Genomic DNA, 23292 nt, shown 5'->3' on the forward strand with positions numbered 1-23292 from the left:
AAAAAAAAAAAACAACTCACTCAACTTCTTGCTCTGACACTATGAGGGGTAATCCTATTCCACAGTAGTTGAGCAAGGTAAGAATCACTTCATCCCAGTAGTGAACAGGACACTGAGGGCCTATAGTTCTCAGACGTCTGTAAATCTGAGCGGGTGACGTGTTTCCTCAGTTAAAAGAATACATTCACAAGCACTCCAACTACAACTACAACAGTCTAACAAAGCAAGCTGCAGTCATGGAACACGTGCTCTAAACTGCTAGGATCAACTGTACAGGAGCCACCCTACCGCACTCTTCCACCTAGATTTGTTTCCTCCATACTTCATCGACCAGTGCATTTAAATTCTAAAGTCAGGTTGGCAATGAGAAGAGCTCACAATACACTGCAAAAACACTGCAAAAGAAGGTAACACAACAAAAGATGCCATGTGGAAGGCAACACACAAGAGAAAATAGGCACTCCTGTACCCACCCACCACCATGGGCAACAGGCAGACCAACAGGCATCTCCAAAGGTCCAGAGTGGGCAGCATAGGAAGTTCTAGCTCTAGGGATAGGTTTGGCAATGTTATAAGTTGCACCGCTCATTCCATCCCATCGATCACACAAAGCTGACCTAGGTCAACTTCTCCACGAAAACCTCAGCTCCCCCACATATCAGAGCCTACCTGCAGAAGCTGCACATTCAGCAGACAAAATGTCATGCATATAAACCACTGCCACTGCTTTATGACACACAGATTTCAAGGATTACAAGTCTCTTTCTTCTTTTCCTCACGAGTCTGCCTTCCCACTGAACCAGCTCCTTTCTACAGCAGAGAAAAAGGCTTTAAAATCTGAGCAGTTGTCTAAAGTAGTCAACCATGTCTCTGTACTGGATTTGGGCTTGGTCTTATGGTTCTGCTGGAGCTGTCTCTTACTCAGCCTTGTCCTTGGAGGGTTAGAACAAAAAGGCCTTCAGAAACGGCTACCTTGACAAAAAAACAAAAACAACAAAACAAAAAACAAGCAAACAAACAAACAAAAAACATGATCAGCACACTGCCAGTTCTATCTCCCTTTACAGAGAAGATTCTAGCTTCCCCCGAGTAGATGCTCTTCTCCTCTACCCTCGGCTTCTTACTTCTAACAGCACACAAACAACACAGGATAGTCCTCAACCCTACCCTGAGGTGGGAGTCTCACCCAGTGAGGTAAGCACTGGAGCTGGGCTACATCCCAGCCCACCTTTCACTTTAAACCTGGCCATTAAACTTGCAGGCCCTTCTGCCTCAGTCTCCCAAGCAGCAGGGAAGACAAGCCTGTACCACCAGGTCTAGCCAGACTAATCTTTGACTTAATTATCATCATAAGGAAAGAATTTACAGGTCAGCACAGCTTCAACAGCGCTGCAGGGTAATGAAATATGCTCAATGCATGTGGGTTTGCAAAGGCTATCGTTGAAATAATTTGCTAATTAGGCATCAACAGCTGCAAAAGAGAAAACAAAGATAAGTAAGAAGTGGGGAGAGAGTGTGTGTGCTCAACCAGTAACTTAAAAAAAAAATGTACAAAGGCACTTACTAAAAGAAAATCACAGATCTGCTCGAGAGCATTGTAAATTAGAAAGGAGTTGTCCAAAGGGACCCACCAGCCTACTGGCGATTTCAACACAAAGCACCTCACAAATCTCCCTATGCCAGGGACAAATCACCAGCAGGCAAGGCCCCTGCGAGCCACCCCTTAATAATGCAGCCTTTCCAGGACTGTATTGATTTTGTTTCAGAGAAAGGAGTGCGTTTTATCTGCAGCCTTACAGCTCAGCGACAACATCAAAAATTTAACTGTAGCACTTTCCTGACACCTTATTTCTCAAACTGTAGCCTAGGAGTCTTTGTCATTTTTCATCCATTTCCAGAGAATCCCTGACCTCACTGCATGTGTCTTCCTACTTGGCCTGCTGTAACCACACTAGTCTTTCAGTTTATACAGCTTAAATCAGTCTATCAGTGATCAGTTGCTCCCCATTTCTCTATAAATGATTTTAACCATGCACCAGAAAGTTTGTACATTCCCACCTGTTTGTTAACAAGTCTGCTCGATAGTGTCAGTTAGGACTGACCATAAAGTGGCAGCTGCAGTCACAGTACCATACACAAAGAAACCCCAAACTCCACTCCATTGCTTTTTAATTCTATCTTATTAGTGGAACAAACTCTCAATTCAACCTCTCAACAAACAGGTTTTGCAACCAAAACCACAAACCACAGGCTTCTCCTAATACAGCAAGAAGACAATATTAAGTAGCCAAGCCGTCTCATGTCAGGGGTACTGAAAGCTGAATTGGTCGGGTGGAATGGGGAAATTACTTTTACTTCAAAGTGAATCTTAAATTGATCAACAAATTAATTGTTTGATAATTAACTCCATTAACAAAGTTCAGAGCAATTAAAAATTTGATTATAGCCCGGCAGTGGTGAAGCATGCCTTTAATCCCAGCATTCAGGAGGCAGAGGCAGGAGAATTTCCGTGAGTTCGAGGCAGCCTGGTCTACAAAGTGAGTTCCAGGACAGCCAGAGCTGTTACACAGAGAATTCCTGTCTTGGGGAAAAAAAAAAAAGATTTCTGATTACAGCCAGGAGTAGTAGTACACACCTTTACCTAGCACTTGGGAGGCAGAGGCAGGTGGAGCTCAGTGAGTTCAATGCTAGACTGGCCTACACAGTAAGTTCTAGGACAACCAGGACTACATAGAGACCTGTCAAAAAAAAAAAAAAAAAAGAGAGAGAGAAGAAGAGAAAAAGAAAAAGGGGGAAAAAAACCCCTAAAGCTTATACACAGAAGCACCACTCTAGTGGTCAGAAGCTAGTCAGTGAGGCTGAACCAACCAGGTAAAGGCTAAATCACTTCACAGCAAGATAAACATGAACAAACAAAGGGATACTCAGCAACAACGGTGAAAATACAGAGCAACAGAACCAAATCAGTAGAAGTACTGTGTGGTAACAACACGACACAGGCACGCTGCGCCCAACAATTTGACTAAAACCATCAGTTTTATATATTCTACTTCAGAAATAAATACCAGCAGCTACCCTAACTGAACTAATGTTGATATTGAGGATTCTGTTGATTTGACATTTGAAATTAATTTATAAATGCCTTTCACAACTGTATGTGAGATGTAAGCACAATGATTATACTTAAGTTTGTATGCTGGGGAAGTTAGAACGAAAACAGCAACTCTCCTGGCAGTCCTGGGATGGACCTGGAACACTTTACATCCGCAGCGCTCTCAAAAGAGACTTTCCCGGGCCGGGCGGTGATGGCACACGCCTTTAATCCCAGCACTCGGGAGGCAGAGGCAGGCGGATCTCTGTGAGTTCGAGACCAGCCTGGTCTACAAGAGCTAGTTCCAGGACAGGCTCCAAAACCACAGAGAAACCCTGTCTCAAAAAACAAAAAAAACAACAACAAAAAAAGAGACTTTCCCACTCTGTAACATACCTATTCTTGTACTCAGTGGCTGACCAACCTGCATTCTCTGACTCGACATCTTAGAAGGAGTAGTAATCCCTGAGGATGACACTAGGACAATGACTCCATCAGTGCTGTTGTTTCACAGTGAAGACAACGAGTCATCTGATCACAGAACGAATACTCCAACCAGGAGTGAGATGGTTTTACAGTCTTAAGAGTGAAATGTGCGGTTTAACTGCGTCTGCGATGGGAGAATCATTTCAAATATAAACCACAAACAACTCCCCACCCCAAAGCATGGCTTGGAGCAGCAGAGCAGAGAGGGAAAGGAATGGACTCTGAGGGAGGAGAGTGTTCACTGCAGAGGAAAAGGGGCCCAGAACACAACACAGCAAGGGATGCAAGGGGTGGGTAAGAAGAAAAGATGAGGTCACAGAGTCATTCTGTGAAATGACTGAGCTTGCCATAAAAACTTGCTAGAAAATCTACTACTGGGTAATGGAAAGAAAACATCTGGGCTCCACAGAACTGATCACACAGCTCTTCTACTACTGCCCAGAGTCCCCTGTCTGTGAGCACAGCTCTACAGACACTCCAGAAACTCTACTTAACTCATTAAACAAAAATTTCAAGAAGAGTTTTTGTCACCATACAGTCGAAAGGCTCTGTAACCATCAACCAACATAGAGTTGCCCTGAGAAATTTCTTTAAGGACTGTCTCTAAACAGTGGAGTAAGTAAAATCTAATGCCATTGCCTTTAAATATGGCACTCAAGTCGTACCCAGCTTGCTTTAAACAGGTAACTAATTAAAAGAATAGAGCAGACTAAACTGTACTGCGTGCAACAGGAGTTGACCTATGACATCAACACTACACATCACATTACATAGGGATATCAGTAATCAACTAGTTCCAGGATAAACACACTGTAATATGGCTCAATTTAGAGACTTAATTTAATTAATTTAGTAATTAATTCAGCAATATTTTCAGACAAGAGATGGGTGGAGTGTGTGAAATATTATTTCCTCCTGATCAAAATAGAGAAAAGTCGGGTCTTTATTCTTGGCCTGAGTGGTTGGTTATCCAGTACAGGGGAGGCGCTACGGATAGTGTGAAATTCCTCTACAAAGGGCTTTTACTGACACTACTGAATCAAGATACATATTGCAATACAAGCTTCTATTTCCAAAACTTCAGAGGGCTGGGCAGTGGGGGCTCATGCCTTTAATCCCAGCACTCAAAAGGCAGAGGCAGGCAAATCTCTGAATTCAAGGCCAGCCTGACCTACAGAGAGACTTCAAGGATGGCCAGAGAAACCTTATCTCTAAAATCCATCTAAAAAACCAAACCAAGGGCTAGAGAGATGGCTCAGTGGTTAAGAGCATTGCCTACTCTTCCAAAGGTCCTGAGTTCAATTCCTGGCAACCACATGGTGGCTCACAACCATCTATCTGTAATGAGATCTGGTGCCTTCTTCTGGCCTGCAGACATACACACAGACAGAATACTGTATACATAATAAATAAATATTTGGGGATCGAAAATGTACTTTTGTTAAAAGCCGTGGTTTGGGGCTAGAGAGATGGCTCAGCAGTTAAGAGCATTGCCTACTCTTCCAAAGGTCCTGAGTTCAATTCCCAGCAACCACATGGTGGCTCACAACCATCTGTAATGAGGTCTGGTGCCCTCTTCTGGCCTGCAGGCATACACGCAGACAGAATACTGTATACATAATAAATAAATAAATATTTAAAAAAAAATAAAAATAGGTTCGAGGCCAACCTGGTCTACAAGAGCTAGTTCCGGGACAGGCACCAAAGCTACAGAGAAACCCTGTCTTGAAAAAACCAAATAATAATAATAATGATGATGATGATGATAATGATAATAATAATTAATAAATAAAATATTTAGGAATTGTGAATGTCCACAATTTCTAAATGTCTGCATTGGAGGCAAGAAGAAATTCAAGATCATGCTCAATTACATAATAAGTCTGAGGCCAGTCTAGCACACATGAAAACCAAAAACCAAAACAAACCCTTGCCTAACTTGGTTCATCATCTAAAAATATTTTAGAGAGATCCTAAATTGTTTTTAATTCCCAATTTACAAACCAGGCAGTCAAGTGAAAGAAAGGAAAGCTAGCTATGATTGAGAGTTACTGATGAGCAGACTAGATAATAGACTTATCTGGGATACTCAAGAGACCTTAACCCTTAAGTAAATCTCATCTTGTCTTTTCACAGATGTTTTACTTGCTTTCAATCAGTAGTCATACCAACCGCCCTATTTTTCCTCTTTATCAGATTTTTTTCTTTTTTTTTCCTTTTCCAAGAGAGAAAGAGAGTAAAAATGTGTGTGCGCCCATCTGTCCACTATAAAAAAAGGTTCATAACTATGGCCTGAGATTGTGTTGTTCATTCTCCACAGAACTCTGTTGAAACAGTTAATAAACTTACTAACTCTGCTTCATGGTAGCTCATCTAAGGCTCTTTTATGCAGGTCAGTCAAGAATCTGGCTTTAGCTGAGTGGAGATCCCTAAAGACTAATGGCTGTGTTAAGGTAGGTATCTTTACCAATATAACAATATGCTCTCCTAAAGTGAGAGACAACTCTATAAAATTAGGTCAGGCAAAATTACACTTTATTTCTATGGGCTAGAATGTCTGTATCAATATATTAATTAAAATAAGTGGGGGGGGGGGCTGGAGAGATGGTTCAGAGGTTAAGAGCACTGGCTGCTCTTCCAGAGGTCCTGAGCAACCACATGACGGCTCACAACCATCTGTAATGAGATCTGGTGCCCGCTTCTGGCACGTGGGCATACACGGAGGCAGAATGTTGTATATGAAATAAATAAATCTTTGAAATAAAATCAATAAAATAATGGAAAGATAGCTCAGTGGTTAAGAGCACTGGCTGCTCTTTCAGGAGCCAAGTTTGGTTCCTAGCACCCACATGGTGGCTTACAACATCTTAATTCTAGTCTTGGGGGATCCTATGATCTCTTATTGCTTTCACAGGTGCTGTGTGTATGTGGTGCACAGGCAAACATACACGCAGGCAACACATGTCATAAATATTTTTTAAAAAATGGAAAAAATATAAGTCTGGAAAACTTGGAACCTCAACCTAAAAGCAGGGCGTATGGTTTCTGTTGCCTTTCCGTTACAAAGCAGCCGGAAGTTTTAAAGAACTTTTACAACTTGCTACACCAAAATTCAGTCTTATAATCATCCTTCATCTCCAATAGCTATGTGTACATTAACAATTCTAAACTTTCAGTAGTCTTAATACCTTCTACTTCAATCTTACATGAAAGACAGTAACTGTTTCTATGATTTTCCATGGATGTTACTGTCATGTCAAATGGGGAAATAAACAATGAAAAACTCTCTCTGAGCAGTGGTAGCGCACACCTTTAATCCAAGCACTTGGGAGGCAGAGGCAGGTGGATTTCTGTGAGTTGGAGACCAGCCTAGTCTATAGAGTTAGTCCCAGGACAGGCTCCAAAGCTACAGAGAAACCCTGTCTCAAAAAACTACCAGGAAAAGAAAAGAAAAGAAAAGAAAAGAAAAGAAAAGAAAAGAAAAGAAAAGAAAAGAAAAGAGGGGGGAGGGGGAGGGAGGGGGAGGGGGAGAGGGAGGGGGAGCAAACTCTCCAACTACACAGAAACCAGATTAGAGTTTGTTCTTTCTTCTTAGACAGGGTCTTTCTATGTAACTCAGGCTTGCCCCGCAGTCCTCCAGTCTAGCAACTCAAGCACTAATGTTACAAGTATCCCCTACCACACATGGCTCAAAGAAGTTCTTTCACAGTAAAAGTAGGTACCAAACATAATTAGCCTCATTTCTATAATAATAATAATAATATATAAAATATAATAGGTTTCCTTTTTTTTTCTCCCTTGTTTGAGAAAGGGTGTTAACAGTTCTGGCTGTCCTAGAACTCACTTTGTAGAACAGGCTGGCCTAGAACTCACTAAGATCTGCCTGCCTCTGACTCCCAAGTGCTAGGAATAAAGGCGTGCACCACCACCTTGCAGAAGGTTTTAATTTTTTTAAGTAGTACAAGTTTTCAAGTCTCAGAAGAACTAGTGCTAGAGACACTGATAAGAACATAGAGGCCTAACACCAGCCCTGTGCTTCAGAACTGCCTGCACATTGCTCTACACTCTACACTGTGCACTGCTCTACACTGTGCACTGCTCTACACTGCGCACTGCTCTACACTGCGCGCTACACTCTACACTGCGCACTGCTCTACACTGCGCGCTACACTCTACACTGCGCACTGCTCTACACTGCGCGCTACACTCTACACTGCGCACTGCTCTACACTGCGCACTACACTCTACACTGCGCACTACACTCTACACTGCGCACTACACTCTACACTGTGCACTGCTCTACATTCTACACTGCTCTACACTGAGCACCGCTCTACATTCTACACTGCACAGCGCTCTATAGAGTCAAAGGTCAAACAGACAGCCTTGAACTAGAATGAAGGCACAGGGTTAAAAGTGCTTGTTCTTAAGAGAGATAAGTTCAGATCCCAGTACCCACACTAGGCACACCACCTGCAACTCCAGCTTCAAGGGATCTGATCTCTATGTACATGCACATACATACACTCAGATAAAAATAGTATGTAATCGTTAACAAAAATGATGAGCTAGGTATGTTGCTGTGTGTTTCTAGTCAAAGCTAACTGGGAGGCTGAGGCAGGAAGATGATGACTAGAGAGCTCAATAGTTCAGAAACAGCCTGGGCAACCTAATGAGTCTCAGAAATAAGACAATAAAAATGACAGGCAAATACATAAATGGTGTACAGGAGCACATGAACATCTGTAATGGTTACTAATGCTTGTCACCCTGACAGAAGCTAGAATCACTAGGACACATGCCTCTGGGATGTCTGTGATCATCTATGTTAGGTTAATTGAAGGAGGAAGATCCACCATTTCATGGGTTGGAGTCTCAGACTGTATTAAGTAGGGGAAAGCTAATGAGAATGGTATTCATTAATCTTGGCTTCCTGAAGGTGGATGCAGTATAATCAGGTGCCTCCAGATCCTGTCGTCATGGTTTTCCAACTACAGCAAATGAAATTCTTATATGAGTCAAAACTTACCCTCCTTTTAAGCTTTTTCAGGGTGTTTTACCACAGCAACAGGTCAAAACCACATTTTTTTTCCCCAGAATAACCCTTATGGGTCATGTAGTGGCATTTTACTTGCATTTTAATAAATAAAGCTTGCCTGAATATTAGAGAGTAAAACAGCCCCACTGATCAGCCTCACAATCAGGCAGTGGTAACATATACCTTTAATTCCAGTAGCCACACTAGTTGCCATAGAAACCTGGCAGTGTACGCCTTTAATCCAGTGGTGCACACCTTTAATCCCAGTACTAGAGAGGATTATAAAATGGTAGGAGACAGCTCTCAGACACAGTCTCATTCTGAGATTCCTGAAGGCAGGATCACCATTTTCAGATTAGGGTTGAGATAAGAGCCAGTGACTGGCTGTTTTGCTTTTCTGGTCTTCAGGTTAAACACCAATACCTGTCTCTGAGCTCTTACTAATCGTGCTTCAGGGTCAAAGAAAGGAGCACAGGATTAGTGGAAAGACAACAACCTAAAACCATGGAGACATGGCTTTGGCCTAATCAGCCCCTCACTGAGCAGGGAACTCAAAGAAACCCAGAGTCTTCTGTGCATTAGCTTCTTGCTACAGAAAAGGGATGGGTGGATCCAATGGGATACAGGAGATTGACTACCAGGGAAATAAGAATCTGAAATTCTGTGCAGGCACACAGGTTCAAATGTGTGTTTGTGTTGAAATCAAAGACCAAAATTGGCTATCATTCCTCAGGAGTCATACCGTGGATTTTTGGGTTTTGGTTGGGATGGGCTCTCATAGCCTGGCACTCAGCATACTAGCTAGGGTGTCTGGTCAATGAACCCCAGGGACCTGCCTGACTCTGCTTTCTTGGGGCTGGGATATAAATGTATGCCATCTGGCGTCTAGGCTTTTTTATACAGATTCTGGTGATCCTCACAGGTCCTCATGTTTGCAAGGAGAAACTCATTACTGGCCCAACTAAGAAAAGAAAACCATTAAGTTGGGTAGGTGGGGTGGAAGGGGGATTTGGGAGAAGTTAGAGGATGGTAAAAATAGACTTTCAACTGGGCGGTGGTGGCACACACCTTTAATCCCAGCACTAGGGAGGCAGAGGCAGGTGGATCTCTGTGAGTTCAAGCCTGATCTACAAAGGAGTTCAAGGATAGTCAGGGATACATAGTGAAACCCTGTCTCAAAACCATGCTCCCCCAAAGATATTTTGAATAGAACTTCAGAGAATTAAAAAAATGAAATGGAAAAAAAACTTTTTAAAACATTGAGGGGAGGGTGCCATGCATATGTGCCACTGCATGCATGCCATAGAAAATATTCTGGAGTCAGAAGGGAACTTGCTGGAGTCAGTCCTTTCCTTCCACCAGTAGGTTCCAGAGATAAAACTCAAACCATGAAGCTGGCGTTTAAGAACCTTCATCCACTGAGCTGTCTTACTGGATAGAATAAACTAGAGATAGTGTCAAGAGAGGCTGAGAAGAGGAAAACGGCCACTCAGCAACTGAACCATAGCTGGCTGACTTGAAGTTCTAAATGACCCAGAGAGGAACCTTCCGAGAATGGACGTTAATGATGCCATCTTTGGAACTGATCTTGAACTTGTGGGTTCTTGCGAACTCCCTTGTGTTTCTTCTGCTGTTGGTAGGATTAGATAAGTACATAACCACACCCGGTTTATTTACATCCCTAATCTTACCTTTAGATTATTTTCTGTTTGAAATATACTGATTAGAATCCAGAGTAGCCGGGCGGTGGTGGCGCACGCCTTTAATCCCAGCACTTGGGAGGCAGAGGCAGGAGAATCTCTGTGAGTTCGAGACCAGCCTGATCTACAAGAGCTAGTTCCAGGACAGGCTCCAAAACTACAGAGAAACCCTGTCTCGAAAAACCAAAAAAAAAAAAAAAAATTAAAAAATTTAAAAAAATTTAGAATCTAGAGTAAACAGCTAAAGAACTTTGCATACAACCATACAGGACTACCACACAATTTCGGAAAGTTCATTAAATCTTCTTGAGCTCACAGTTCAACTAGATAATCAGATTATTAGTTTAGGAAAATGTTTTTTAAACTATAGTATGTATGAGTCAGAAGTTTCATTGGTGGGTGAGTTTTGTCTTTTTAGTTTTTATCTGTGCACACAAACGTGTGTGTGTCATCTGTGTGTGATAGGACAACTTGCAAAAGCTGTTTCTCCCCTTCCCTGATGTGGGTTCAGGAAACTGAGCTCAAGTTACCAGGTTAGTAGGTAAGCATTTTTTTAACTATGGAGCTCTCACGGGCCCAGCTAATGTTTATTTCTGGGTTGTTTCATTTGGGTGGGGGAGGGCAAATTGAAACTGTAGAACTTTAAGACAATTCTGAAGCCATTTCTGATAACTCTCAGTCTCAGCAGTAATGTTCCTCCCTTCCCCCCTGGGAACCAAGGACCTAACAATTGCTCACACATGTACTGAAATGTTGGGAACGTTCCATCATCTCCCTGAGTCCTTGTGAATGTTCTCCAAATAGAACTCAGTTATTGAATAGGGGCAAAGTGAACCCTCAGATGTTTTCCCTTACCTCATCTAATCTGGCAACCACTCTCCAGCCAATTATTGGTAATAGCCCTTTTGAATAAGCCAATCACAATAGTTAAAGAACAACCCCCAGGCACCCCTTCCTTCTGTGGTTTTTCCCTTTAAAAACAGCCTGTACCAGACATTCATGGTCTTCTAGCCTCCCGACTGCTTGGAAGACCCTGTCAAGACAGAATTAATAAAATCTTCATGCTTTTACATCAGCTGTGATGAGAGATGGTCTCTTGGGGCGACTCCTCGATGATTGAACGCTAGGTTCCACCAAAACGAAATTTTTAAAACTGCTGCTCTTTAAAATTTTCTTATTATTAAATTGTTATCTATCACGTGTGGATGCATGTGTGTGGGCCACACGTGCCAAGGCTCACTATGGGGACCAGATGACAGATTGCAGGAATTAGTCTTCTGTTTTTAAGGTGTGGGTGCCAGGAACTAAACTCAATTTGTCAGGCCTGGTGGCAGGCAACTTTATCAAGAATTCCTCAAACCATTATGACAGCATTGTGTTTCGTTTTTTTCTTTTCCCCGAGACAAGGTTTCTCTGTGGTTTTGGAGCCTGTCCTGGAACTAGCTCTTGTAGACCAGGCTGGTCTCGAACTCACAGAGATCCGCCTGCCTCTGCCTCCCGAGTGCTGGGATTAAAGGCGTGCGCCACCACCGCCCGGCTTCGTTTTTTTCTTTTTGAGACACAGTCTCACTATGTAGTCCTGACTGCCCTGGGACTTGTAGAGATCTCCTTCCTCCTGACTGATGGACTACCATGTGTGCTGGTACTACCATGCCTACCTAGCCCACAGTACTGTCTTAAATTATGTCTGCTGGCCACTCAGAAGTTGTCTCAAACACACAAAGGGGCATGACTAAAATTCTTAAGTATTAAACTGTGGTGGTACCCAGAAGAGCAGAGGTAGAAAGACTGCACAGATAAGGCAAGGCATGGCTGTAACACAGCAGGGTCTTGTCTTTCATTTTGAGATAGTGGTAATTAAATGTAACAACTCAGCTTTGATCTCCTAGCATTGAGGAGGATGGGTGTAGCCCACACAATACCTGGCAGAGCTGTATCTAGGGCAGAGGAAACAAAGGTGGGTTTAAATCACCTAGAAATAGGAGCACTGGGGTTGTTTGGATCGAGCCTCCTCCAGGATGTCATATGGCGTGCACTTAAATCATCGGGGTCGGGAATGACAGAAGCTGACTCTGAGCACACTGTGGAAACTGAGGGAATGGTTCCTCTGCTTTCCTTCATCCTCACTTCTCCCAACCATTACATGAGCATGATTCTATCTGCTAAAAAACATCCAAACCAAAAGATTCTTTCTTCCTTCCTTTCTCTTCCTTCCTTCCCTTCTTTTATATTGTTTACTTGTTTTTGTTTATTCGATAAAGGATTTCTCTGTGTAGACCTGGCTGTCTTGGAACTCACTGGTAAACCAGGCTGGCCTTGCACTCACAGAGACCTGCCTGTTTCTGCCTCCCAAGTGCTGGGATTAAAGGCGAGTAAGGCGAGCACCACCACCACCCAGCTCCAGCAGATTCTTGGTAAGTAGTAAAAATGTTTTTTTTAATATTTATTTAGTTTTAATATTTATTTAGTTAGTATGCCTGAAGGCCAGAAGAGGGCACCAGACCTCATTACAGATGCTTGTGAGCCACCATGTGGTTGCTGGGAATTGAACTCAGGACCTTTGGAAGAGCAGGCAATGCTCTTAACCACTGAGCCATCTCTCCAGCCCCCATGCTGTTTTCTCTTCAGCACAGAAACTAACAAGAGTAAGTAACTTAAAAATTTATAAAATTAGCACTTGGAAGACAGAGGCAGGCAGATCTCTGTGAGTTCGAGGCCAGCCTGGTATACAAGAGCTAGTTCCAGGACAGGCGCCAAAGCTACAGAGAAACCCTGTCTCGAAGAAGAAAAAAAAAAAATTTTATTTATATATATACACACACACACACAATCAAATCCAATGAGTTCACATACCTAAATATGTAGAGAAAGCTAAATTATGATATAATGAGTATTATTCTATAAAAACTAAATAAAAATAGTTCATTAGCAAAGACATCTGGTGCATCATGACAAGGAACATTAAGGATATTGTCTGAAACCCTGTAATCAATTTTTTCTCCCAGCAGTTCTCTCATTACACTCTACTAGATTTGTATGCCTGCAGAATTCATGGGAGCCCCACACGGGGATGGGGGGGCCCTGCCAACTGGATCTAGCAAGAATGACTGGCAACACGAAGCACCATTAAAGAACAATCAATGTAATTAGCCTCAGGCAGCATCATCTGACTCAAGGAAGATTTATCATCATGTTATTGACTCTTCTCCAGTCTACAATGATGATGGCATCTAAGGATTCTACCAATAATGAATTTATTTAAATCCTCAGTGGATGCTGAAAAGAAAAGCAATACCGATCATCACTAATGCTACCAAAGAAAGTTTCCTAAAAGATCAGCATAATGGGTAAATTTTAAAATCCATTCAGCAAACCCTGGTTAGGAAGTACCACAGTAAATAAAAAGGGTCTAAAGGGTAACATCTTATTTATTAGAGTAAATCAAGAAAATACCAGCCTACAAGACAAACCATATTCCTCAGATACATAAAGGAACAATACACATCTACAACTGAAGTTTCCCAGGAAGGCAGTCAAAACTCCACTGATTTTTTTTCCCTTAAGATGTAAGTAAATTTGACAGCACTGAGGATTTTATCCGTAAAATTAGATTTTACCTTCTGCTATTATCTCAGGAAATCCAAGGCTTACATAGGAATCCTTTTTGGTGGGGTCTAATTCTTGGGTAACTACATCAAACACAGAAATGTGACATTTTAACAACCACTCTTAGTTTTATTACACGTGTGAAGTAGGAGAGAAGATGTTAAGCAGCTCTCTCTCTCTCTCTCTCTCTCTCTCTCTCTCTCTCTCTCTCTCTCTCTCTCTCCCCTCTCCTCTCTCCTCTCTCCTCTCTCTCTGCCAAGCTGGCCTCAAACTCAAAACAACCCTGGTTTCAGCCTTCCAAGTACTGGGATTTCAGGCATAAAACAAACCCACACCTCACTTGTTATCACTATTAATAGCAATCTCTATAGGTTTGTTCTTCTTCATCCTACATAGGGATGACAGCCCTAACCCTCCAGTGCTGGGATTAAAGACATGCACCACCACCGCCCAGCCCCAAGTGAATCTTCTTAAACAATAGCTTGTAAGACACCTCAATTAGATTTTTTCCTAAGCCTTCAAAAGCTTTCTACTGCCTACTCCATAAACATCTTAACTAGTCTGAGACCTCAGCCCTATTTTACATCTTCACCTCTGCCTTCAGCACCCACTTACACATGTTCTTCACGGACATCCTATGTCTTCTCACAACTCCTAGAGTAACCAGCACATTGTCTACACTGTAGGATACATGTACATTCTGCATATCTACATCATATTGACATGTCACAAATGCAGAGCTTCTGGATTCTAATCCCTTTCACAAAACCGCATGCTATAACCTACACAGAGAACTGAGCACCAGGACACTAATACTGTACAATACACCTACACAATTGATCATGTGTTGAAGCACCTGGTACTATCTATGTATATGTGACATGACTACCCTCCTGTATTATTTTCTAGTACACTACAAACTTAAACCCATCAATCTGATGACTCTTCATTAGCTATAAACAGTCTTGGGTATTCAGTTCAAAACAATAAACACCTGCCTTCTAGACACGTTATCATTAAAGTCCTCCACAAAGGAAGAGAAAGAAAGCCAAGTGAGCACACAGTCCACAAGTGGGAAGCTACAGCACATAAAAAATGCCCTCATGGAGCACCAACACTACATCCTGCTCCACCTTATGCATCTTCTCATCAAGTCACAGAGGAATTATCAGGGTACAGCCAGGAAAGGCAGAGCCACCCCAGACCACTGAAGGGTTTCTTGACTACACAGAAAAGCCTCACTGTTTGTGAACAGCCTTCCACAATGTGTCTCCTGAAGAGGGCAGCTGCCAAAACAGTTTAGATCCTTGGGCCTGGAGTCACAAATGAGTCCTGGGAAATGCACAATCCACACTTGGACTTAAACTTACCCCCTTTCCCCCATCTCAGATGCCAACATCCATACTCGCTGCTGATTGCCAGCTCCTGCTCCTTGCAGCAGCCCAGCATGCTCTCTGCTGGTGCCAAAATACCTTCCAGCAAACCCCGCTAACTTCTGAAACTGTCCTAGAGGGGTAAGGCAAGTCCCGTATTGTATGTCCTCTGTGCATGTACTTATCACTCTTTTTAAACACATATCATACAGCACATTTTAAAAGGGGCTCTGGGAGGGGAGGTAATATCCTATTTTATACCCTATGGGATATAAAATATTGATAGCTTTTAAAAACGGGATTCTCCTTACCCCTACAGGCCCTCTCCCGGCTTCAGAAAGGTGCTGTGGTGGCTGTGATGCCACCGGCAGAGAGCATGCTGGGGGGTCACACAAAGCAGGAGCTGGAGATCTGCAACAGGCCTGGGAGTTGTGGACCTAAAAGAGAAAACAGTTTTAAGTTAAGGTGCCCATCACCCCCATCCTGGTTACTAGGGGCACTCAGCACACAGCAGGTGTCTGCATGAATCCTTAAAAAGCAGAGAACCACTGACATCACCAAGAATTTGTATCCCCCATTGAGTTAACCTCTCCACATTAGTCAAAACTGTTTCTTTATTTCAGTGTGAACACCTGCACGACCCTTCTGGCTCTGTATTTTAACCTGGGTCCATCTTTAGAGTATGATGTGTGCCCCTCAAAATAACCAAGTTAAGATGCTGCAGCAGCATGCTTCGCTCATGGTGACAGCAGCATTCCAAAGTGTCAGACAGGAGAGAGCCATGAGCAGACACACACTGAGCTTTCAGAAGAGTTTCTGTGCTAAGAGGCTGGGAACACCCAAGGGTTAGGGGGCAGAGAAAGCCCTGCCACTTCAAGAGAGAGCAGCTTAAAGCAGGACAAAGGAGTGCACTGAAATGAGCTTTAGTTTCTTTACAATGTCCCCAAGTGAGAATAATAAACAGGCAAACCATATCAAGTTCAAGAGAGGTATTATTTCTTCTAGGGACCAAAGTCAGCTTTAGCGTGTCCTACAAGTCTTTTTTAAAGGAAGACAGCAAAACCAGCAGAGAAGGATGCAAAGCAACTTCTGAAAGCCAGCACTGTCCCTTGAGCACAAGAAAAGACACCTCAGACAAGAGCTCCCAGCTGCATCCATTGAATATTCGAGAGCATATAACATATAAAAGCCTAACTACAGCAATTTCATATGGTGCTAAATGAACTGTTTTAAAAAATCCACAAAATTCAAATACTTATATTAAAAACCCGTTATTACAGTTACTTAAGAATTAAAGAAGCAAACGTTAACATAACATCACATCATTATTAGTATCTTGCTGCGTGTAATTCTTTTTGAGGTCATATCTGTATAGACTCTCATTCCTACCAGCTCAATAGATGGTGCTAGAACCATGCCTCCAATACTCACAGAAACACAGCCAACTCCAAGTAGAAAATACAACTGTGTGTTACAGTGTACAGTACAGTCAGTATTTTTTCACAAAAAACAAAAATTAAAACTAAATATCTAGTTAAATGTTTTCAGTCAGAAATTCAATTAACCAGAATTCAAATTCAAGTATCAAATCCTCCTCCATTCTAATTAAGGGTTTCAATTTTTTAAGAACCTAACTAAGCATTTCAACACTTTGGAAGAACCTGTTTTAAATATACAAATAGTTCAAGTCTTATAATATTTTAAGCATTTTAAGAAAAACCGGCCTTCTCCAGGCAAATTATCATTCACAAAAATCAGAAAACACTGGTGACATCTGAATCTACCCTAATTTTCTCAGTAGTTGTTGTTTTTCTGGCACTTTTTTTTAGTTGGTCATTAATACAAAGATCCAAATTTTCACATGAACAGTGAATTTCCAGTTGTAAGGAAAATGAATTTGAATGAAACTTCAGCAATATTCTCAGCACAGTAGATTTCCACAAGTATCATTATCTCAAATTTTTGTAAACTCTTTGAGAAAAAAAGAATATGTAGTTTCCTGCATTGAAAATTTTCACATAGATAACATGTTCAGTAAATTATATTTAGAGGTAAATATTTCAAAGAAATACATATAATTAAACAAAACATCAATTACTTCTTGGGAGTCCTAAAAGCCAATTATATTAGGAGAAAAATGAATTATCCAACTTTGCAATAATTACATACCATTAAAACACTAGCTCCAAGTCACCTGCTCTGCCACTGCTGACAGGAAAAAAGACTTCTGAGAAATGAGGTGATGGGGACTGAACTCTGGCTCACTCATCCCTAGAGCCTCCTTTTGATCTCTACCGAGGTAGACGCTTCTCTGTCCATTTCTAAATTACATTCACACCATACAAAAGGAATGTGGTGACTGAAAAACATCTTTTAAGATCACTACTCTGTAACTAAAGAGATGTGGGATCTGGCCAGGAAACAGTAGCCCCACCTGACTTCTACATGCAATTCCAAATGAGAGAATATCCTTCTATCTCACGTCTCTTGAACATAACTGCATTGCAAAGACCTTCAGCCCTGTATGTCCTGGCACATATTCATACGTCCAGTACCCGAGTACACATTAACAAACAAAACAAGTGTAGGTGGTCTTTATTTTAGGCAAGGAAAAGGGTGTGACCTCTAGAAGAAGAGTTTGGCATCAATTCAATCAATATGCAACATCTTCTGCCTTATAAATCAGATTATAGCAGGGTGGAGATAGCGCACACTTTTAATCCCAGCACCTGGGAGGCAGAGTGTGAGTTCAAGGCCAGCCTGGTCTACAAAAGCTAGTTCCAGGACAGGCTCCAAAGCTAGAGAAACCCTGCCTCGAAAAACCAAAAAGAAAAGAAAAGAAAAAAGAAATCAGTTTATATCATACTCTAAATATGTACAACTACTATACATCAATCTTTTAAATGAAGAAGGAAAATAAATCATAGCATAAGGAATTCAATAATGTCACAACACCAACATCTGAGGGGCAGGCCCTATGCTAAACAATTCGAATGCCTGACTTTGCATCTAAAAACAATCTACTTGCAAGGTCACAAACAAGGCAGATCTTATATCCCAACATCATGGGTTGACCCGCCTAAGCTCATCAAAGACGACAACTAATGTAAGAAAAATGGAAATCAGACAACCTGAAGTCAAAATTCAAACTATCAACCTATGCAGCCTTCCAACCTTCATCCCAGCCCCAGACTAACACTTCCCAAACGCTGAACTGCACATGATCGAACCAATGCAGACTCCCGGTCCCATCCCAGCTCACTGAGAAGAAGGTTCTAGTGTGGCAGTGACCTAAAGTGAAGTAACCACCTCCCAGATGCCCATGCATCTATGTTCCATGCTACAATCACAACAGCTGTGTACAGTACATAACTCTGGTCATTCACTCGCATGCAGAATTCCAGCTGAAGAGAAAGAATTTCTTTGTAGCCCTCTTCTGCTGTACTGTCAGGGTATGCAGGAATAAAAAACAATGAGCAGTAACAAGTTTTTAGAGTGGGTTGTGGGTTCTGGGAACAAACTCAAAAAGAAATTTCACACACATACATATCCTTCCGGGAAACTCATTTGATATAAATAAACCTACAATTACTTAATCCTAAGAAACCCAAACCATACTTCCTCTAAAGTACGGATGAAGGCAGTCACGAACACACACTAACAGAGTGGCTCTGAGTATCACCTAGAAATAGACAACTGGTAGTCAGTACGAGGTACTGCAGCTCCTTGGTATTGCACAAGGAATCAAACTAATTTCAACAATATACTCTGGGTTAACTTTCTCAAAATCCATGATTACTTCTAGGTAGAAAATTATTTCATTTATGCTTAAAATTGAGATTATAGAATGTTGATAATTTTAGTAAAACCAAGAGTTCCTTTCAGAACAAAAAAATATTAAGTCTTCCTCCCTATCAATCCTATCCAGTGTTCTCTAAAATGGCTGATACTTAATGCTACAGATTCTCCAATTAGAATCTAAGGCTGCTGAGGGAAGAAACAATATTCTGTACTTCTTCGGTGCCCTCTGTTGGGTTCAACAATGAACAGAGAAAAGGGTTTGCAACAAATGCTTGTGAGAGGAACAGATTGTGAACATTCTTAACTGCATTCTGAATAAAATATACTTTGATGATCAAAAACAAAATCATCAAAACAAACTAGGTCACATAAAGTGACCCAGAATCCTCTAGAGGCCGGTAGGAGAAAAGAGCTGAAGATGCTATCTCAGGTTCTTTTGCTCTGCTCAATCTAGTCTCAGTGAGGTCAGAGGAAGGGGCTGCGCCAAGCACCCTCTGGTGTCTCTGCTCTCTCACCTGCTCAGGCAATTCTTTTTTTTTTTTAAGTATTTATTTATTTATTTATTTATTTATTTATTTATTTATTTGTTTATTTATTTATTTATTTATTATGTATACGATATTCTGTCTGTGTGTATGCCTGCAGGCCAGAAGAGGGCACCAGACCTCATTACAGATGGTTGTGAGCCACCATGTGGTTGCTGGGAATTGAACTCAGGACCTTTGGAAGAGCGGGCAATGCTCTTAACCACTGAGCCATCTCTCCAGCCCCGTCAGGCAATTCTTGATTCATCTTTTCAGTTCTACCTCTCTGTAGACTGCCACAGTGCCTCAGGTTTCCCCAAATCCATTTTTTTTTTAACAAAGAAATTAATCTAGCCGGGAGGTGGTGGCGCACGCCTTTAATCCCAGCACTCGGGAGGCAGAGGCAGGAGGATCTCTGTGAGTTCGAGGCCAGCCTGGTCTACAAGAGCTAGTTCCAGGACTGGAACCAAAAAGTTACAGAGAAACCCTGTCTCGAAAATCCAAAAAATAGATAGATAGATAGATAGATAGATAGATAGATAGATAGATAGATAGATAGATAGATAGATAGATAGATAGAGATAGATAGATAAAAAAGAAATTAATCTCTTCACGCAAGGTCAATAAAGATCACAGATTGCCAAGCCACTATCTGTTACCATTACCACTACTTCCAAGAAATGAATTTATTATTTGAGTTCTTGACCAATATATATTGGTCCTGAAAAGTACGGTGCATCTTTATTGAGCTGCTCACCTTTCCTCCTGCCTCTGAGCATACACCAACACTTTATCAACTCTGCTTGCCAGAGAATACCTCCTCACCCCCTTTTGTCTATTTCTTCCATGAATAACTCTAATATATTTAAACAAGTTTTCTTGGCCTAGAAATAAGTTAATTATATGACTATAACCCAACAGAATCAATGTTTCTTAACAGAACACATAGTTTATTTCCCTTAAAAATGCTACTTTGGCCAGGCGGTGGTGGCACACACCTTTAATCACAGCACTGGCAGATTGAAGCAGGCAGATCTCTGGCTGTTCAAGGCCAGCCTGGTCTATAGAGCGAATAGCCAAGGTTACAACAGAGAAACCCTGTTCCCAGAAGAAAAAAAACAAAAACCAAACAACAACAAGCAAAAAAAGAAGAGAAAAAAAACCCCACAACAAAATGCTATCTTTGGAGTGTTCCTCCATTGGAACCCCTCCCATTCTTCACTCTGGCGAGTTCTCACTTTTTAATAAACCAATGTTTGTTCTCAAAACAAACAAAATGGAGAAAGGAAAGAGAGGGATAAAGACCCCTAACCTTCAAAAACCTGGCTCAGTTAATAACTTACTATTCCATCGGGCCGTCATGGTACACATTTTTAATCTCAGCACTAGGGAGGCAGAGGAAGGCGGATCTCAGTGAGTTCGAGGCCAGCCTGGCTTACAAAGCAAATTCCAAGACAGCCAGGACTGTTATAAAGAAACCCTACCCACTCTTAAACCCCCACCCGAAAAAAGAACTTACTACTATGCACTACCATGGTCTCCATATAGTCCTGTGCAAATAAGTATAGGCTATAAATTTACCTACAGTGTGGCATGGTAGCAGCCTTATATGTTATGGTGATTTAACACTTGATAAAGAAGAAGTCATGGAGCTTACACCCACAGACAAAAGTCATCCAAATTTGGACATTTCTGAGGATGAAATGAGAGGCAATTTATATAACAAGGCACGCTCAATACCACAGACGTGGACTCTGAAGAAGCCCTGAAGCAAGTCCTAGAAAACAACCCAGGCCTCCACACAAAGTCCAAACATTCTTCCTTTCGCACACTGGTCGCACACTACCCAGGGCTATTACCCTGGCCTTGGCGACTAGTAGATGGCTCCCCACCCCCCAAGCCTGGTGAATTCATTGGCTTTTACTCTCTTTAGCAGTATTAGTGTAAGAGCACCACAAAGCAGTCCTACAATCCCAGCATACATCCTATTTATACCCCAAACCCTACTGCACCACAAGGATTGTTTCTGCTGATGTAAACAAGACAGCACATCTCTTAGTATAACCTCAAACCAAAGGCTAAATGACCCATCATGCTATACTTCAAAGCCAATACTTTGTTTTTTAAAGCCATTTTTCATTGTTCTGTTTTGCCATGTTATCTGCTATGGGCAAAATCAATTTCAATCTCAAAAAAAAAAAAAAAAAAAACCTTTCTATGAAACAAAGCATATTTCCTCTATAACCAGGGTAAACCAGAGCAAGGCGTCTTGATTATTCTCAATCTTTTCGTAAGAAGTACACAGAACTGAGGAGAGAAGAAAATGGAGGGAAAATATACTGACAACAGAAACTTTAGCTTTTATTGCTGCTAGTACCCTAAGCAATTAGGGACCTCACAACTACCATACTGTAATCAGCATTTCCTAAGAGATGCTGTTCAAACATGAAAGCACCTGCTCTCTCCCTTCCCCCCCTCCCCCCCCCCCCTCTCTCTCACACACACACACAGAGAAAGAGAGAAATTTTATTTCAAAGCTATATATTCTCCACGGAACTCTGGTTCTTAGTTTAGCAAAAACACATACACAGAAAACAAACACAAAGAAAGCAGTAGCTGTAGCCACTACCAAAATAAACTCTTCTGGTAACAAGGCCACCTCCCAAAGTTTCAGGTATCAGGCAGTATCTGTAAAAAAAAAATCTTTGTAAAGAAAGATAAAGAACAAACATCTCCAAAAATGGTAAGAATTAATATCGGCAAAGAAAGCATTTAATTACAAGATAAATCTGCAAGGCCACTTTGTAAAACAACCAGGGAGCATAGAAGCAGTCTAATAAGAACAAATATTATCTTACAAGTAGGTACACAATTGACTTGCTTTACTGTATTAAGTCTTTAAACTGAAATATCACATACATTGTGTGCAAAAACAAACACTCTCAAGTAATGAAGGATTTGGGAGAGGGCAGCCAAGGATACAAATGTAATTAATTCTCTCTCTCCCCACCCCCAATACACTGTCTAGAAAGTTACAGAATTAGGATTGCTCTGCACTTAAAACTGTAGGCTGCTGGGCTGGAGAGACAGGTCAGAGGTTAAGAGCACTATCTATTCTTCCAGAGGTCCTGAGTTCAATTCCCAGCAACCACATGGTGGCTCACAAGCATCTATAATGAAATCTGGTGCCCTCTTTTAGCTTGCAGGCAGACATTGCAGGTAGGACACTGCACACAAAATAAATAAATCTTAAAAACAGCAACAATAACAACAACTGTAGGCTGTGGTTCACAATCTTCAAGAAAAAGATCCCGTTCTAAGATCAAAATGCTTTGGATGGTTCACAATGATTCTGTTTCAAGTGTTGTGTAAGCAAAGGACTTTAAAAAATAGTGTCGTTTAACTGTGTTGCTCTTAAAAAAGATTATCTTTGAAAAAAAATCAAATAAAATATCAATGTTTGAAAAACAGGTGCACATGTGGGTGCGAGGTGAACACATACACAATACAGAGCAGGAGGAGGGGAGGAAAGGAGGGTAGGGGCTCTCTGTGTAGCAGAGACAGTCCTGGAGCTGGTCTGGAACTCCCGGAGATCCACCTGCCTCTGCTTCTTAGCACTGGAACTAAAAGTGTGTCATCACACCTGGCCTGAGTGTGCCTGCCTTACAAGCAT

At 41.6% G+C, this 23292-nt stretch overlaps 1 protein-coding gene across 10 annotated transcripts in view; it reads right to left on the minus strand.

Moving 5' to 3' along the window:
- Positions 1 to 23292, minus strand: part of Rere (arginine-glutamic acid dipeptide repeats) — a 372816-nt gene that overhangs the window by 202366 nt on the left and 147158 nt on the right. For 9 of the 10 annotated variants that reach the window (XM_057783758.1, XM_057783750.1, XM_057783753.1 and 6 more), the window contains exon 4: positions 15606 to 15731. The exons of the other annotated variant lie outside the window; for it this stretch is intronic. In XM_057783758.1, coding sequence (XP_057639741.1) covers positions 15606 to 15731 — 126 coding nt within the window. The remainder of the gene's footprint in view (positions 1 to 15605; positions 15732 to 23292) is intronic. 10 annotated transcript variants of the gene reach the window in all.

Source organism: Chionomys nivalis, chromosome 11, assembly GCF_950005125.1.
Source record: "Chionomys nivalis chromosome 11, mChiNiv1.1, whole genome shotgun sequence".
Classification (NCBI taxonomy): Eukaryota; Metazoa; Chordata; class Mammalia; order Rodentia; family Cricetidae; genus Chionomys; species Chionomys nivalis.